The 16961-nt window shown below is 41.0% G+C and overlaps 4 protein-coding genes and 1 non-coding gene across 9 annotated transcripts in view; 3 read left to right on the top strand and 2 right to left on the bottom strand.

Moving 5' to 3' along the window:
- Positions 1-1163, top strand: part of intu (inturned planar cell polarity protein) — an 18104-nt gene extending 16941 nt beyond the window's left edge. The window contains exons 17-18 of the mRNA XM_017034787.2: positions 414-556; positions 923-1163. Coding sequence (XP_016890276.1) covers positions 414-556; positions 923-1034 — 255 coding nt within the window. The 3' untranslated portion in view covers positions 1035-1163. The remainder of the gene's footprint in view (positions 1-413; positions 557-922) is intronic.
- trnat-agu (transfer RNA threonine (anticodon AGU)) lies at positions 73-146 on the bottom strand. The gene has a single exon. It is a non-coding gene; the product is annotated as a tRNA-Thr (tRNA).
- Positions 1164-1316: 153 nt separating the features above from the next.
- Positions 1317-3200, bottom strand: ino80b (INO80 complex subunit B). Its single transcript, XM_025057767.1, has 5 exons — positions 3097-3200; positions 2726-2906; positions 2487-2641; positions 2199-2371; positions 1317-2112 (listed from the first exon to the last, which is right to left on the bottom strand). The coding sequence occupies exons 1-5, from the start codon at positions 3134-3136 to the stop codon at positions 1648-1650; spliced, it is 1014 nt and encodes a 337-aa protein (XP_024913535.1). The 5' UTR covers positions 3137-3200; the 3' UTR covers positions 1317-1647.
- Positions 3145-11770, top strand: aadat (aminoadipate aminotransferase). 4 transcript variants are annotated; one of them, XM_017034792.2, is made up of 14 exons: positions 3145-3268; positions 5319-5390; positions 6020-6188; positions 6706-6838; positions 7040-7114; positions 7781-7990; positions 8354-8419; positions 8512-8594; positions 9170-9266; positions 9489-9550; positions 9643-9707; positions 10501-10607; positions 10781-10882; positions 10991-11770. In XM_017034792.2, exons 1-14 carry the CDS (start codon positions 3256-3258, stop codon positions 11030-11032), a joined length of 1296 nt encoding a protein of 431 aa, XP_016890281.1. In that variant the 5' UTR covers positions 3145-3255; the 3' UTR covers positions 11033-11770. The 4 variants fall into 4 exon arrangements, 2 of the variants coding, with proteins under 2 accessions (XP_016890281.1, XP_016890286.1); XR_003050374.1 differs by lacking the exon at positions 10991-11770 and adding an exon at positions 9961-10077 and having other exon boundaries at positions 3146-3268; positions 10781-10815; XM_017034797.2 differs by lacking the exon at positions 3145-3268 and adding an exon at positions 3956-4306.
- Positions 11771-12243: 473 nt separating this feature from the next.
- mfap3l (microfibril associated protein 3 like) lies at positions 12244-16961 on the top strand. Of its 2 annotated transcripts, none has more exons than XM_008323636.3 (3): positions 12244-12509; positions 14148-14485; positions 15834-16961. In XM_008323636.3, the coding sequence occupies exons 2-3, from the start codon at positions 14215-14217 to the stop codon at positions 16826-16828; spliced, it is 1266 nt and encodes a 421-aa protein (XP_008321858.1). In that variant the 5' UTR covers positions 12244-12509; positions 14148-14214; the 3' UTR covers positions 16829-16961. The 2 variants fall into 2 exon arrangements, with proteins under 2 accessions (XP_008321858.1, XP_024913531.1); XM_025057763.1 differs by having other exon boundaries at positions 12251-12509; positions 14111-14485.

The raw sequence follows: 16961 nt of genomic DNA, 5'->3' as shown, positions 1-16961 counted from the left end.
TGGTGATGGGTTAAAAACAGAGGTCACATTTGGTTGTGTGCAGTGTCACAGTGAAAAGTAGTTAACTTTCAAAGGCACTGCTGGGATTTGAACCCAGGATCTCCTGTTTACTAGACAGGCGCTTTAACCAACTAAGCCACAGCGCCTCCTGTGGAGTAATTGCCTAGAGATCGAGAAAACCCAATGCAAACGGTACCATGTGAAGTCCTCCTTAGTATTCTAAAACAAAAAAATGATTTTATTTTTTAGTAGAAATACCACCACATGTGCAGCATTAAGATTATAATACATACTTTTATACAGTACATGCAGTAAAGTGAGCTGAAATAGATTTTTAAATGTTAAACACTATAACAACATTATTTTAGCAATCTGATTCTAAAGGACCCGGTACTTTCTCTGTTTACCTGCAGAGCCGTCGAGCAGCAGAGAGACCTCAGGGCGGAGGCTGGGGCCTGGGGCCCGTGAAGGAACACGGGGTCTTGTTTCAGTGCAAACCAGAGAACTGGACAGACCAGAGGAAACCAGCTCCAACCATGACCTACTGGGTCATAGGGTATGTCAGTGGTGGGGACTGTGGCAGCAGAAATGTCTGGAGTCTGACCTTTAGGCTGGTGTCTGTAGAATAGTTTACCACAGAAATAAGGTCCTGGAAAAGTTTGGACTCACCTGGAATATCCCTAGAAAGGGCCCAAATTTAACCAGGTTATCAAACAGTCATTGTAAAAACATAGATTTACATTTTTGTACTTTTATGACATTTTAAGTCAAAACCTGATTTTGTACTGAGTCTTGACTGAAGGTGACCCTCAGTCTTTAAAGCTTCAGTACATGACCTATCACAGCTACACCTGAGGATTCCTGCAGTGGCTTTAAAAGAATGCATTCAAATGAATGTTCATCTGCTTCTCTCTTTCTCCAGGAGGATGTTGTTGGAGCCTATCCCTCAGGAATTCTACGTATGTTTTCACGACTCTGTGGCTGAGGTTCCTGTAGAGATGGCCTTCAGACTGTCCTTCGGTCTGGCCTTGTGATCCGTGACTAGAGACGGGGCTGCAGATTTTCTTTGGACTTCACTACTGGAGTATCAAATGTGTATTTCTCAGGAAAAAAACTTAACCTCTGGCACTTACACATGCCACTGACACATTTATTTGGAATTGGTTTGTACAGCAGTGTGTGACCAAGGCCTCACAGAAGATACAAGGAGGAGCCTCAGGTTCTCACCACAACATGGGTTCATCAGTACCTCAAACTATTTGGGTTAAACCTCTTGAAGTTTCATTCAGTGAAAACAGATGAACAACACAGGAGGAAAGTGTCAGGACAAAGCCACGTTTATTAACTTAAGCCTGTACAGTTTGTATATAAAATTGATTAATGTGAGCATTAATTAAAACTAAAACGTTTTTCACTTTGACCTTTTGTCTTAAAACTAATTATTTCTACAATGTCTTTCATCATTTCATCATGTTAATGTAGAGACCACTGATGAAGAACTCGTTCCAGGTTTTGTCTTAACCCTGTCACAACCTGTCCCTCTTAAAAACAACATCTTCACCTGCATAAGCAGTGACACGGGTCTTATGATGATCGTGACGACGACGACCATCATGATGCTAATGCACATCTGTATCTCCTCATTGTTCAGGCTGCACTCTGAAGCAGCAGCAGGTTCCTCTGGTAACATTCCAGGCTGCAGAGAGGAACGCCCGTCTTTGAGCAGGAGTATTTCTTAAGGTTGGTGCAACCGCTAATGCCACAGCTCAGTGGGGCCGGAGGTGGAGGACGTGGAGGAACAACGGCAGGAGCAGAGACCCCGGCAGGGAAGGATATGGCCACGCCCTGGGCTGAGTCACTGTAGCGGACCATAGGACACTGGTTCTGCTTGGACTTCTTCTCTTTCAAGCTCTTGATCTTGGCCTTGCTGGTTTTCGTCAGCCTCTCTATCGTCTGGTTCTTGTTCTCCTCTGCCTTCTTGGCGGCCTGCAGACGTCTCTTTCTGGCTCGTTCCTCCCGTTTCTGCATCATCTCTGCGGTCATCTCCTTCTCTTTGTAGCCCATGGGGAGCTCCAGCAGTGGCTGGCTCTGCTGCTTGTGTAACAGGGCTTTCTGTGCAGGAAGAAGAAAAAATAATAATAGCAATAATGTAAGGTAAAATAAAAAGCAAAAAGCAAACATCTGTGCATCCTTCTCACCTGTCTGGCTGTGAGCAGAGACTCATCGATCTCTTTCTTCAGCTCCCCGTTGTCATCAAGCTCTCCCTTCTCCAGAGCATCAAGCCAGCGCTCCTCCTCATCTACAGGCGCCCCTAGCATGGAATCAGAGTCCATGTCTGGAAGAGGAGATGTCCCCAGGTTGCTGTCTTCATCTGATGCAAGAGATTAAAACTTTTCTTTCTCAAGGAAGTGAAAAAAAGACAACTTTCCTGCTGTGTGAAATTACTCCTACTCTCACAGAAATCAAACAGACTACATTTAGCTCACCCAGCCAGGCTCTATATTGCTCCAGAGGAACAGAATGTTCATCTATATCATCGTCGTCGTCGTCATCATCATCATCATCATCGTCATCATTATTAATTATAGTCAGAGGAGATGGAGGACAGGCCACTCCAGGGTGCACAGTAAAGGTGGGAACACTGAATAAAACAGAAGAGAAATGTGGACATTTGTCAAACTGTGAAAAGCTTTGATTAGACCATTATTGACATCAGTGCTTCAACCTCTTGGTCCCCAGTGTCTGTCCTCCCAGTTTGATCTTGAGACGCAGCTGCGGTGGAGGCCGAGGAACAACCACAGGCTCCGGCTCTGGGACTTGTGTGAAACTGTGATGCTTCTTTTTGTGTTTCTTGTGTTTCTTGTGTTTGCGCTTGTGAACATTGTGCAGACTGGAGCTGCTTTCACCTGTGGAGAAGAACAAGTGAAGAAAACCAGGCTGCAGTGAGGAAGACGGACAGTACATCTCCCAGACTAGTCCACATTTGTTGGTTTGTTGGTGACTTTGCCCCAGGTCTTCAGTTTGCTCAGCAGATTGAAAAACTAGGCCTGTCATATCAAAATTACTGACCACAGTAGAAATGAAATAATAACTTACCTATAAACCTGGGGTGAATCATATCTTTTCTTTTCCCCATTTAAACGACAGTACAGAGTGAAGACGGAGGACACGGCTCTACGTCACAGCACCCAGATCCGAGCCTTAAAGACACACAAACGCATCATTCACAGCTGATCACAGTGATCTTAATGACACATGAAGGCAACTGGTGCGTTCATATTGTTCCGTCGTGTAATGTAACTCCACGTGTAAGCCCGTTTAAATGTGCAGACGATAAAACAACTGTGTGGATTTCTTTAAAATTAGCCATTATTAGGGAAAGTCGCTTGTTTTAACTTTGCGTAACTTTATTAACATAGCCTTGTATTCTGTTCTTATTAGCATGCACACAACGACTGAGCTAACGCTAGGAAGCGCTTTGTTAGGATTCGAGATTTTAGGAAAACAAAAGTGTAAACCTGGTGCTGTTTTGGCCCAAAATGTGACATGAGGATGTGGCGACTAGCTTTCGACAACGGCACAGCTAATCCAACAAGGCATTCGTAGTCTTCGCTTCTTGTCGGACTTTGACTTCGATTTGGTGAGAAGCGAGAACAAACCAGCGGTATTTGTTAAGCCAGTACGTTTATTGTTCATTTAAATTTGACTAAAACGACCCAGTAATCCACAAACAACTAGTACAAACAGTTGTTCTTTTTTTTTACATTAGCAACATGGGTAATGTAGTTAATCCCTTTTGAAGTGTGCGGTATATTTCGTATAGGAAACTACAATGCCCACCAGCCAACGTTTCACTTCCTTGATTATTCTGCGCAAGTGCGGTCACTAATTCTATGGTTTGTCGCGCTATCATGTGCTAAACTCGATTTTGTTTTAAGTAAATGTGTTACTTGGAGTAATAATCTACTATGAATATTTGTAAAATATCGGAATTATTATTATGGCATGTAGATAAAAGGTATTGCAGTAAGGAAGAGAGCGGTTATAGGGATATATAAGGGAATGAAAGCGCTTGACTCCAAGTTAAAAAGTTAAGTTAACAAACTCTAATACCCAGCAATCTGTGCGGTAAGCGGAAAGAGCTGGCCGCTTTCTGGTTTCAGAAGGTGACGGTATGAAGCCAAACTAGTTCGTGCAACGTTTACATTTGAACTAGAGGAAAAGGCAGCTGAAATAAATGCAAGGTCGACCACAGAGCTGAGGTCCAAACGCTGCATGTTGAGCCGAAGGTGTCACACACGACTCTGTAAGTCCATTGATAAAAATGACTTAATTTGTAAAGTGACTATTTTAACACTACTTTGAGCTGCTACTATGGAGGGTGCCGTAAAGCGAACAGGTGCAGTGACATTATTTATTTTTAAACGTACACACGGGCCCCGGTTTTATTTTGCAGAAATTATTGATTGGGTCTCTTTCTACTGTCATTTCATTAATTTAGTGGTCAAACAGAGAGAATATTAAGTTTTTCGTCAAACCCTAAATGGAGCCGATAAACTTTAGTGTAGACTCTGTAGTATATACTCTGTTTTGCACAACATGCACAGCTTCCTGGTATATTTTTTGTACAATCTTTTTACAGTTCTTTTACAGCGCACATTACGAGGTTGTTTGTATATATTGTTTGTTCTCCTGTAGAGGTGCTTGGTGCACCCTCAATTTCGTTGTACCCCCTTGGTACAATGACAATAAAGACTATTGTATTTTATTACATTATATTATTCTATTTACTCTAATCAATGAATGACCGAGGAGAAATAAACTAATATTAGATATAAGTGCTGGTCATGAAACACACTAATAAATAGGTTTTTTCTTGTTTAAATGATAAATTGTTTTGACTAATCTATTTAAGTTTTTACAAAAAGAAACCAGATTGTCACAAGTAGGAAATGTGCTGTTGTTGGTGTAAAGAACAACTTGATTTAACTATGATATAACTACCGTTCCTTAGATATGGTAGATGGTGACATAATTGGAATACAGGTGTATTAAAAACGTATCTCTTTCATTTAAACTTTAAATGAAATAAACTCTAATGTGAAACAAGTGTCTTAACACTGTATCTCTGAATTACAAAATCCCAGTCTTTAGATCAGTTTAAACTCCAGACCAAACTGTCAATGTGGTTTACATTTTTAAGTGCATCTCTTCTTTGTGAATATATTAGTGCAAAGGTTGAAGAGTTCGGGCTGGATGTGAAATTTTCATGTCAAACTAACAATTAAAGACTGATGTGAAAATGTTTTTCTGTCCAGGAATCATGAATTATGCTCGGTTCTTGACGGCTGTCAGTGCAGCCAGAAAACCCTCTCCTATCAGGCTCCTGAGTAAGTACTGTATGTTAAAACATTTTTGTCTAAATGTGGAGTTGAACAGCAAACCTCATCATAATTTTAATAAATAAAACCTCAACTGTTCATTTTCCTGTCACTCAGCACTGTTCACAGTAATGACATTTTTGTAATGTTCTTATTGTAATTGTTGTATTATTTTTAATTACTATTTATCTGGTTTCCTGGTTCAGTTTTGATTGTGTGGTGTGGAAAATGTGTTGTTGCTAATATGACTGGTTAATATAACTTTAAATGTGTGCTTGTCTGCACATGTGTGACGTGTTCAGAAAGATGTTTTGACATTAACTCTGGCTGTCTCTAGTTCATAATCGGTGACAAATGTCTATAGTTTCCTGACAATGTTAACTGTCAAATGTTTTGTTGCTGATGAAAGAATGTGACTTTCACTGCTGACTCTCAGCTGTCTTCCTGTTTTGCTGTCAAAAGGTTGTTCTTTTGATGCTGATGTTATGTATTTTGTCAGTTTAAAAATTTGTAATTTGTGGGAATGTTTAAAATGCTTATCTTTGGGGAAGAGGATTAGCTTTATTAGGTTAGCTCAGATAAGTTATTTAAACTGTTTGGTTAATGTCATTCTAACTCTAATCTCTTCCTAAACAAAGCTGAGCTGCAGCTGCGCTCTCCTCCAACCATGATTTCATTGGCGGGTGGCGCTCCGAACCCCAACATGTTCCCCTTTGAGTCCGCAGTCATCAAAGTGAGAAATGGACCAGCGATGACCTTTGACGAGACGCTGATGAAGAGGGCCCTGCAGTACTCTGCCTCTAGTGGGTGAGGCCTCACAGCAATAGTCTGTGTTTATGTGCAGAGTTTTATATACCAAAATTGTTTATTTAAAGAAATTAAAGTTGTATGTGAGAATGTTTGTTTGTGGATCAAAGTTTTTCCCAACTTTTTTCTGTGTGGTTTCTGCTCTGTGGAAGGGAGTCATGTCAGTCAAACAAAGTTAAACAAACAAAAGACATGACTGACCTAAAAAAAGGTTTGGATCAAATTGAAGAAATACTTTGATTTGTCTTTATGTTCTGAAGTTAAAGGACGTTAGTATATTTAAAACATTTACATTTTAAGTTTATGGTGTGTTATGGTGGGCGAGCGGTTGCTTTACAGCACACTTATCACCAGTGAGAGTGACAGTGTTATCTTTATGGCTACTTCTGTAAACTCACGTCTGGTTATTTTAGCTGCGCTGAATGATCATTATTAGGTTAATTTTTCATTAAACACCAAGTATTAGTCTAACCCTGAGCGCAGGACTGAGTCCTTCCCTGTCTCCTCTCATTTGTAGGATCCCCGAGCTGCTGACGTGGATGAAGAAGCTACAGATGACCCTCCATAATCCACCCACCGCCAGCGCCCCCCCTGAGAAAGGTCAGATGGACATGTGCGTGACCACAGGCAGCCAGGAGGGGCTCTCTAAGGTGCTGACGCTGCTCTGTACATTCTCCCCTGGTTCTGTCATGGTGGAGGTTCTGTCAGACGCAGATGTTGGTGCATGTAGATCTGACCCCACCAGTAACCTTTTCCTCCAAAAATCAATTAGCTCTGTTTCCTTCTCTGCTGTATTTGATTTGATAAACTGAGTTATTTTTTGTCATTTAACTTATTTGGATGTGTCTCAGGTGTTTGAGATGCTCATCAGCCCTGGAGACAACGTCCTGCTGGACACGCCCACATATGCTGGCACACTGGCAGCAGTAAGTGTAGATGATCTCTACCAGTGATTTATGATTTTCTTTAAAGTTTTACTCTGACTCAGCATCTGCTATAAATAACGGCCAGTCTTCCGTGAGTTACAGGTCTGCACTAAAATGTCAATCTTGTAATAATGGGCTGTTTAGGAAGGAGTCAGATTTTTTTTTAAGTGATTTTAAGTGTGAGACCATCAGACGGTCAGACATGTTCAGTGTTGTTCTGCTGCATGTCCTGCCTGTCCTCCAGATGTGTAACTATGACATTGTTGGGAGTTTGAATTTAAGTTTGAATTTGAATTTGAGTTTTTTTCTTTGTTTGGATTTATACCAGTGGTTCCAAACCTTTTGCTTTTTTTAGTGCGCTGATAACTAATTTAAATGTGTTCAATTTTTGTTTTGTGAAAACTTCCATAAAATCTTTATAATATTAGCTATTTTAAAGTTTCACATACATTAAGTTTAGTGTGGTGAAATTTTAGTGTAATTTTAAATCTTAGGATGGAATACGTTTGGAATAGATTTTATAGTATAACAAATGTATGATTAGACTCTATCTTATATATGTATATGTATGTGTATATATATATATGTATATGTATGTATGTATGTATGTATGTATGTATGTATAAAAAAATCTTCTGTCACACAATGCTGTTCTCTTCTCTGCAGCTTCAGCCTCTTGGCTGTAACCTGATCAATGTCCCCAGTGATCAACACGGCCTGATCCCCATGGCCCTGAAGGACATACTGTCCCGCTGGCGTCCATCAGACCTCCATAAACCTGGAAATGATGTCCCGAAAGTCCTCTACACGATTCCAAATGGAGGGAACCCGACTGGAGCCTCCATGACGAGAGAGAGGAAGAGAGACGTGTACGAGGTTGGTTTCCTGCCAATAAGATGTTCTGTGTGGTCAGGGAGGAGCTGGAAAAATCCCATGGTGCAGCACCAAAAACATTGGCGTTAGATGTTTATGTAATTAAATATATATTTTCGTTTTTAGAATTTACTGACTCTGTCTGAAACCTTGGCCTGTTTAATTGAACAGAATGCTGATGTACTCAGGAATTGAATTGAGTATATTTTTAAAAGGATAAGCTCGCAGCAGTTAAAAACCACAAATTTGCTGCTTAATTTTTCTCTGAATATTTTTCACAAGTTTAATACAGAAAGCTGATTTTTACTCTACTTAAAAAACAACAACAACATTAACATCTTTGATGATTGTTGTTGTGATTGACAGTTGGCCCAACAGTACGACCTGCTCATCATTGAAGACGACCCCTATTACTTCCTGCAGTTTGGGAAGGTGAAGATTTGGCTGTCCTGCTTTCAGAGTTTTTAGTAGTTCTAGGACAAACCAAGAAAATTGACAATGCATACTACTTCTTTGTTTCACAGCCATGGACTCCGTCATTCCTCTCCATGGACACTGATGGACGGGTCATCAGGATGGACTCATTCTCAAAGATCTTGTCCTCAGGGTCAGTGTGTGTCCAGAATACTATACTGATTTGAAGGATTAATTTTACTTCAGCTAAGTTTTTTGAAAATATTTTCTTTGTTTTTATTAAAGTAACTTTCTTGATTTTCATCATTTTCATTGTTATGGACATATTGTATGTATTTATAAGTTTAACTTTTTATACCTTTATAATATTACAGTAATTTTGAGGACTAAGAAATGAGGGTAGTTAAATATTTTGTCCTGATCGACTTCAGACTGGACTTAAGTCTAACGGAATATGACAAAGCTGTAAAATCTAACAGAACTCACAGGAGTTCACATTCCCTTTTTCACCAGAGCAACATTTGGCTCCATGTTGGTTCTGACATTTCTAGATTTAAGTCATGAAAATAAATAGGAAATATTGTCTGCTGTCTCCAAGATTGTGGAAGTCAAAGTTATGTCCAACCCTAACGTGTCTGTCCTTTTCCCTCTGGTTGACAACTACGAAATGGTTGTGGTCTATTGCCTGAGAAAGTCAAAACTGTAATGTGTACTCTGCTGTTGTCATGGTAACGAATAATAACAAACAGATCTGTGCTGTGTGTTCAGTATGAGGATAGGCTTCATGACTGGTCCCAAACCCCTGGTGGAGAGGGTGGTGCTGCACATCCAGGCCTCCACCATGCACACCAGTACCTTCACTCAGGTATTAAAAAAATACTTCCTAATCCTATCAGTACTCCTACCTACTTAAATCTGAGGGTTTGTTGAAAGGAGACTGAAGGTTGATCCATGTATCAGGCCTCAACCCAGTGTTTGAACATTAACAGACGGACTTCATGTTACAACCAGTTCTGTCCTGCATGTGTGGGTGAGGCATCAACACTTGACTCACCCCGTGGTCTATAAGCTTTTCTTTTTCTTTCAGCTCATTGTGTCTCAGCTCCTGCACAGCTGGGGTGAGGAGGGCTTCTTCCAGCACATTGATGGGTAGGTGAACAAGGAGCGCCCCCGTTTGACCTGCACTCATAGAAACGACCCCTTTAAAATTAAAGATTTTGATCACAGTAAACTTTTTGCAGGGTCATCGAGTTTTACAGAAACCAGCGAGATGCCATGTTGACATCTGCAGATAAATGGCTGAAAGGTTTGTCACAGTAAAGAAAGTAGACTTTAAATCAGGTCACACCTGAGTTTTATGGTCAGAGAAGTGAAAATTATTCTGGTTGAGTTAATCTGGCACCAATGTCAAAGGTCACAGGTCACAGGCCACCCTTCAGCCCCAAATGTTTGACCTTTGTACTGAGCTTTTGCACAAATGTCTGTCCCTGTGTCCGTCTTTCTATAATGGTGGATACGGTTTTTATCAATCGCCATATTGATTTTACTGTTCTATTTAGTGACATCTTAAACTCTGGAGCCGACCCATCCAAATGGTGGCCCACAGCCCAGACACAGCCTCAGACCGGCCCAGCTTGTGGTCATTTAAACAAAACTGTTTAAAACTAAGAACCTCAGTAAGTAATCAGGAATTCTTACAGTGGAACAGACCAGTGAAACAGACAATGCAACACTCTTACTCACTCTGTAGCCTAGCTACATGCCACCCACACTTAATCCTTTGTGTCTACAGGTGTTATACAACAACACATTACCCTCAGAGCAGAAATGTACGGTTATAGATTAAAATTTTTTGCATGTTTTGGCAACTGTTCCGTTCAAAGTTCAGTCTGTGTTGACCTGAATATAAATGTTTTCAATTTATTTCTATTTTGGTCAAATGTTGTAGTTGTGTGGCCCAGCTGAATTGATGCTTAAATGGTACTGAGGTGGTGAGCTGTAAAGTTGTCCCACCCATAGATGGCATCAGTAAGAACTTAGGTTTCCATGGGATGATGCCTCATCTATATCCCCTCATTCGTTCATGTCTGTCCGTTTAGATGTGGCAGAGTGGCATGCCCCGTCTGCAGGTATGTTCTTGTGGATCAAACTGAAGCACATCGCTGACACCAAGGGGCTGATCATGGAGAAGGCGCTGGAAAAAGAGGTCAGACTTATTTTTTAGAATGTATTTCACTCTAGTCATTGTACATCAATAATATAAATCAGTCTCTGGATGTAAAGCAAAACATCTGTAACAGACCAAAGGTTATTTAGGCCTCAAAGTTCAGCTGCTGTAACTAGGTGAAAAGCTCTGACTGTAGTGTTTGTGTTCTGAAGGTTCTGCTGGTTCCTGGAGGCAGCTTCATGATCAACAGTGATGACCCATGTGCATATGTCAGAGCTGCCTTTTCTCTGTCCTCACCAGAGAAGATTGATGAGGTATACACCCCCCTCACACACACACACACACACACACACACACACAACAAAAACAATTACTGTCTGAATCACAAACTACACCTGTTTAATTTGATGACTTTTCCGCAGGCTTTCAGACGACTGTCTTTACTCATCAAAGAAGCTCAGTGATCAATAGTCTGTGGTACTGTATTTTTTTTTTTTTTTTTACTACTGGCCACTTCTTTGGCTGCCCAATGAGTTATTGTTTATTTGTCTCTACACACAAGTAACATTTTTATGAACAAGAGTAAAGTGAAATTATATGCTTACTGAGTTACAAGGGTTTGTATAGGTGCTTAAACTTTATTTAGTTTTATTTAATTTTTCATTGTATTTTATTTATCTTATTTAAGGCTGGGAATGCTTTTTAAAAAATGGGGAAGACTGAATGATTTGTCTTTGAAACAGATGAATAAAATAACTTAAGTCTAAGATTAATCTCAAGTGACTCATCTGTTAGATGATTTCAAACTTTTGTTTGTGTTTCAAGTCCTGGAAAGTGCTTAAATTCCTTATCAAGACAGCACGTCTCCTCGCTTAGACCTGCAGGAGTCCCAGACTGACCTCAGGTCTGTTTTCACCACTTTGTTGTTGAACCTGAATGATGTAGACTACATGCTGAAAACATCAGAGTGGTTCTGTTGTCTGAACCTCTGTTCCTACTGACTTTGAAAGGTTCATGTGATCTCTGAGGGATTAAAGGCATATGGAACCTTCAGGTCCACTAATGTTAGAGATTACAGATGATTAGAACAGTATTCAGTGCAGAAAATCTTTTGTTGAACATATGAGGTTTTGATGCCTCATAATTTAAATTCAGTCAATATATCAAATCAAGTAGAAACAGAACTTTAGTACCACAACATATAAATTTGGCAAAAAATCAACTACAAGAATCATTCCCACAACCCTCTGGTTTTAAGACGTGCTGGATGTATCTTCCTATAAAATAATGTTGTAACAATGGTGATGTTCATGATCAACTACGTCGTTTTAATTGTTTCTACTTACCTGAAGAGACTGACAGTTATGATGTTTTGTGAATTCATTTTATGTTTTGCAAAGTATACTTTGTCAGTGTTTCGTCCACATGTCTGCCTCTGGAGTGTCTGTCTATGCCCTAAGGCCCTGTTTAAACCACTGAGATGTTTTAAAATAATAAAAAACAATGTACCTGATTTTACTTGTTTCGTGATGTCAGGTGACGTAATAGCCAACGTAACGTTCTCACGGTGGGTTGCTGCAGCCATCGTAACATTTGTTGTCTTCTGTAATAAAGCAGTCAGCATTCATTTTATGTAGTCTTGACAAAACCGATTTAGGTAAACAATACCTCCACATAGCTCTGGAACTTGAAGATGATCCCTAACGAGGATTTTTAAGTTTCTGAAGTAGTGTAGTATTTTCGGTCTTTTCAATGACGTTCAATGATGTTTTTGACGCACGACCTGGTTGATGCAAATAGAGCAACTGGGCGACAGTCCCTTCCGAGTCATAGCAGTGAAGTGTGGAGGATGGACGGATTACAGGGGGAAATACAAGACTAAAATCGGCCTCTGGACCCTCATATAGGATCGCCAGTATTTCCACAAACAATGACCTTGTTGTGAGTAAAAAACACCGTTTTGAATTTAAAGGGAACTACTTGTTTTTTTGTTTTTATGTTTTTTTTCTTTAGCCGCTAACACTTACGCCGAGTGGGCACTGAAACACAGACAACACTGTCTATTTGTCGTCTTCAGCGGAAATGCTGCGCGTCACTGATTAAAATGTTGTTTTTAATATAACCGCGAAGCAATAGACACATTTCTGCCGTTTTGGTGGTGGAAATATTTTTCCTCTGGTTAAATCACGTGATAGGCCGACGAAATTGCAGTATGTCCAGCACATAGACGTCTCCAATACATTTATTTGTACTGTGTCGGATACCGTACACACTTCACACTGTTTGCTCGTTAAAACTCACAAGTATTTACAACGATTCAAACCTTTGTGGTTTTGAGTTTACATACTGTATATTCTATCCGACTCGCATGGTCGTGTTGGATTACAGCACATTTTTGCAGTAATGATCTCGACAGCAAATACACGGAGCCCCTGTAAAACTCCGTTATATCGGGTCGTCTTGTTTGTAGGTCCTTTACTTATTCTATTATTTCGTGTACTGGAGATTAAGACTGGTTAAAAAAACTTAAAATAGTAGTTATTTTTCTGTATTTCCGTAGTATGACCAATATTTTACTATGTTTTGGACCTTTCCACATCGCTAAAACACTCATTGTCTGTATTTCTATCTCGACTCACTCTTGTTTTACTTCATATTTGGTCAATTATTTAAATTATAATGTATGCTACTCGTGCATACTAATATATACATTTCTTATGTTTAAAACAATTGAATCATATTTTTCTCTGTAAAAAGCTAGTTCGGTAGGGGGCAGTAGTGCATCTCAAATTCAGTTTAAAAGGATGTTAGCAAGACTAGCTTAGCTTCATCTTCGATTAAACCAGTGGTAATAATGTAATTCTGATGGTGTTCTACAGCTCCTCAGAGCAGTGGGGCTCTGCTGTACATAGCTGAGCAAGCTTTCGTGATTAAACTCGGACACAGACATCTCTGACGATCTTCTTTTTTATTTTAATACAAACATTTGTTAATCGTTGTTAATCGTTTAACACGATATTTAGAAACTGCTTGGCCGTTTTATCTTACGTTACAATGGTTCGTTGTTTCTCAGTAGCTCTTAAGGAAACAACGTGAACATGGCTAAGACGTAAACATGATACTTCTGGTCAGTCATACATGTTCGCCACAAGTCATTCACACTAAATATAATTAGGGACATCTGTGAATTTGATATCATGTTTTTGGTTAGAGTAAACTTTTTGTTCTGTCTTAATTCTCCACCGACATTTTAACACACTAAAAACATTGCTTTGTTCTTTACGTCATTTCTTTTTTTCTGGTCCAGTAGTTAATAAATAATTTACACAGTGTTACCTTACACTCCAGTGTCACCAAAGGGCTTTTTGTTTGGTTGGTTTGGGTGCAGTAGAGTATTAAATTCTGAACAGTTCCATTTTCTGGATCTGTGCTCCCTGTGTTTTGTTTTCTTCATATGGTTGTCAATCATTTTTTCATTTCAGTGAACATTTTTGTGTTTTTTTTTCTTCATATGGTTGAAGAAAATCATTTTTTCATTTCAGTGAACATTTTGAAGCTACAGAGCAGATTGTCTTCCAGGAGATCGCCAGTTGTTAGGATGAAGACCTGTGAGGAATGACCTCGTCTTCACCCACACTCTGAGAAAATGCACTGGACTGGTGGATACGTTTCAGTCTTCCTTCTGTCTTGTTTGACCTGTGACCTCAGCCAAGCTTTATCAGAGGACACATATGGAAACACTACAAAGAACATCACAACGGACGCAGGGTTGGTCCCAGCAGCCTTCACTGCAGTGAGCCAGCTCATCGCCCGTGAAGGGAGCTGCGTGCTGATTGACTGTAATGTCACCGGAGATCCGTTCCCCAGTATTCAGTGGTTCAACTCCCATGGAAAACGCCTGGATACGGAGACCGATGGTGAGACCGACTCTGCTGACACTCGACACCTGCTGTGCTGTTGTCCATATACATATATGCTTTTCATGAAATAATGACTTGTAAGCGTACAGTACTACTATAGTACAATAACAACAATCACTATTTAAGGTTCTTGTAGCTGCTTCTCTTTGCTGAAAACAAAAAGTCATTTTTCCATGCTGCCAGTGACAATTTTTCAAACTATTGATCTTTACAAAAATCGTTACATTTTAGTTTATGTTAGATCACACCTTATTGATCTCACACTAGGGAAATTAATGTATCACAGCAATAAGGGAACAAAAGTAAACCTTTTGAGAATGATTGAACAAAGCAGGATATTTGTATTAACATGTACACCATGAAGGCTCCACCAAGCTCCCAACATGAGATACCTGTCTAGTGTTTCAATAGTGACCAAGAAGGCCAACTTTGTGTTCAACATTTCATCTGATCAGCAGACACTGAAACACTTCAGACAAACAGCCAGAGAATGAGAGAGAAGAAGTGTTGAAACTTGCCATCACAGAAAGCGGGGAGGAGTTGTTTAGAAGGTCCTCGCCCCAGGGTTGAGAGTGTGCAGGCGTGTGATTTAGACAGTGGCTGATGTTGACGGAGAGCAGCAGGTCACTTCTACACAAGAACAACAAGTCTCACAAAGAAAATGGAAATAAACTACACTGAAACTAAACTAAATCAAAATGAGCAGGTTTTTACAGATCAGTGCCAAGTGGCAGCAGGAACACATCATTACTGCAGCGGTCTGTGGGAACGCCCATGGATTTTTAATTCTTCTGACATGTTTACACACTGTACTGTACAGTACCGGCAGAGTGGTCTCAGAACAACATCTGTATATTACCTCGTGTTGTTTTCAACCACTAACAAAGGTCTGCACATCCAGTTGTAGAACTTTGTTTTTTTATTGTAGGCCATAACGCTGTTGGTTGATGTTTTTTCGTCTTCACGATGCTCCCACCAAATGTGTTGTTTGATTCTCACTTTCTTTTCTTCTTTTTGCATTACAAGTCTCACACACACACATGTCCTATGTAGAGTTTGGGCAAATAGATCAATATCATCAAGAATGGGCCTCATCACCTCCCATCCACCCCCACTGTCCTTACATAAGGCGTTAAACAGTGGAGTATTGTTCAGTTTCTTACATGTTTGCGTGCTACAACTAGTGGTGCATTCAAGTAATTTCTGAGCTCTGAGTACCCTCCCGGAAGACGGATCTCCAACTCGGATTGGTAAAAAATCCCATCTGTGCCCTTGATGTCATAGGTAGGTTCTTAGTTTGTGACTCATTTAGCTGATTTCTTTTTTTATGTTTTCATCTCTGCAGGCGGGAAGTTTTATTTGCTGGACGACGGTGTCCTCAACATCAGCAGCATCCAGTTTGCTGATCGAGGCAAATATACGTGCATGGCCACCAACATGTTGGGCAGCTCTAACTGCACAGTAACGCTGCGTGTGGTCTTCACCAATGGAGACATGGGGGTGTACTACATGGTAGTGTGTCTGGTCACATTCACCATCATCATGATACTGAATGTCACTCGCCTCTGCATGATGAGCAGCCACCTCAAGAAGACGGAAAAAGCCATCAACGAGTTCTTCCGCACCGAGGGCGCAGAGAAGCTGCAGAAGGCCTTCGAGATCGCCAAGAGAATTCCCATCATCACCTCGGCCAAGACGCTGGAGCTCGCCAAGGTGACGCAGTTCAAGACCATGGAGTTTGCACGGTACATTGAGGAGCTGGCCCGCAGCATCCCTCTGCCGCCACTGATTATGAACTGCCGCACCTTCATGGAGGAGATCCTGGAGGTGGTGGGCGTGGAGGAGATGAGGCACACCTTTGTCAGGCAGGTTCCCGAAGGTTGGCGCGAGGCGGCGGGGAGAGTGGCCTCCATCACGCCCAGGGACGTCTTCACCATCCTGCAGGAGAGGGAGAGAGAGAGAGAGCGAGGGCGGCAGAGGGAGCGCAGTGAGTCCCCCGCAGCCGACTCCGACAACTCCTCTGTACAGGATCACCCACAGCAAATTGCCATTCAGGTGTCAGTGCACCCCCAGATGGCTTCTGGGGCTTACTGTAGCATCGAAGCTCCCCCACCACCAGAGGGCGCACTCTCCTTAACTTCCCCTACCTCCATCCCGCCTCCTGCTCTGCATCATCCCGAGACAAAAGCCAGTGGTGAGAGTGGTGAGAGTGGTGAGAGTGGTGAGAGTGGTGAGAGTGGTGAGAGTGGTGAGAGTGGTGAGAGTGGGGACCAGGCCGCGGGAGAAACGACAGTGAACCAAGCTCCACCCTGTCAGGTGTTCTATGAGAGCCATGTGTGATCCCACCCTGGACAACAGACCTGTCCTGCTATGCACAAAAGTCCACATGTCATTTTCACTTCACTCACATTTCAGGCTGTTCCACTGACTTAATAATGGTAAGTTTTTTTTGTTTCTTTTCTGCTTCCTGCTG

This window comes from Cynoglossus semilaevis, chromosome 1 (genome assembly GCF_000523025.1).
Source record: "Cynoglossus semilaevis isolate Cse_v1.0 chromosome 1, Cse_v1.0, whole genome shotgun sequence".
NCBI lineage: Eukaryota > Metazoa > Chordata > Actinopteri > Pleuronectiformes > Cynoglossidae > Cynoglossus > Cynoglossus semilaevis.
Note: the sequence above shows the minus strand (reverse complement) of the source record. Positions and strands in the feature narration are given on the sequence as shown.

What these genes read in the sequence shown, in the direction of transcription:
- ino80b (XM_025057767.1), bottom strand. Translation starts at nt 3,136, where the DNA reads ATGGGGAAAAGAAAAGATATGATTCACCCCAGGTTTATAG. An exon ending in GCAATATAGAGCCTGGCTGG is followed by an intron (nt 2,372 to 2,486) that starts GTGAGCTAAATG and finishes CTCTTGCATCAG; the next exon opens with ATGAAGACAGCAACCTGGGG. An exon ending in CTCTGCTCACAGCCAGACAG is followed by an intron (nt 2,113 to 2,198) that starts GTGAGAAGGATG and finishes CTTCCTGCACAG; the next exon opens with AAAGCCCTGTTACACAAGCA.
- aadat (XM_017034792.2), top strand. An exon ending in TTCTTCCAGCACATTGATGG is followed by an intron (nt 9,551 to 9,642) that starts GTAGGTGAACAA and finishes AACTTTTTGCAG; the next exon opens with GGTCATCGAGTTTTACAGAA. An exon ending in AGAAGGCGCTGGAAAAAGAG is followed by an intron (nt 10,608 to 10,780) that starts GTCAGACTTATT and finishes TGTGTTCTGAAG; the next exon opens with GTTCTGCTGGTTCCTGGAGG.
- mfap3l (XM_008323636.3), top strand. Translation starts at nt 14,215, where the DNA reads ATGCACTGGACTGGTGGATACGTTTCAGTCTTCCTTCTGTCTTGTTTG. An exon ending in CCTGGATACGGAGACCGATG is followed by an intron (nt 14,486 to 15,833) that starts GTGAGACCGACT and finishes TCATCTCTGCAG; the next exon opens with GCGGGAAGTTTTATTTGCTG.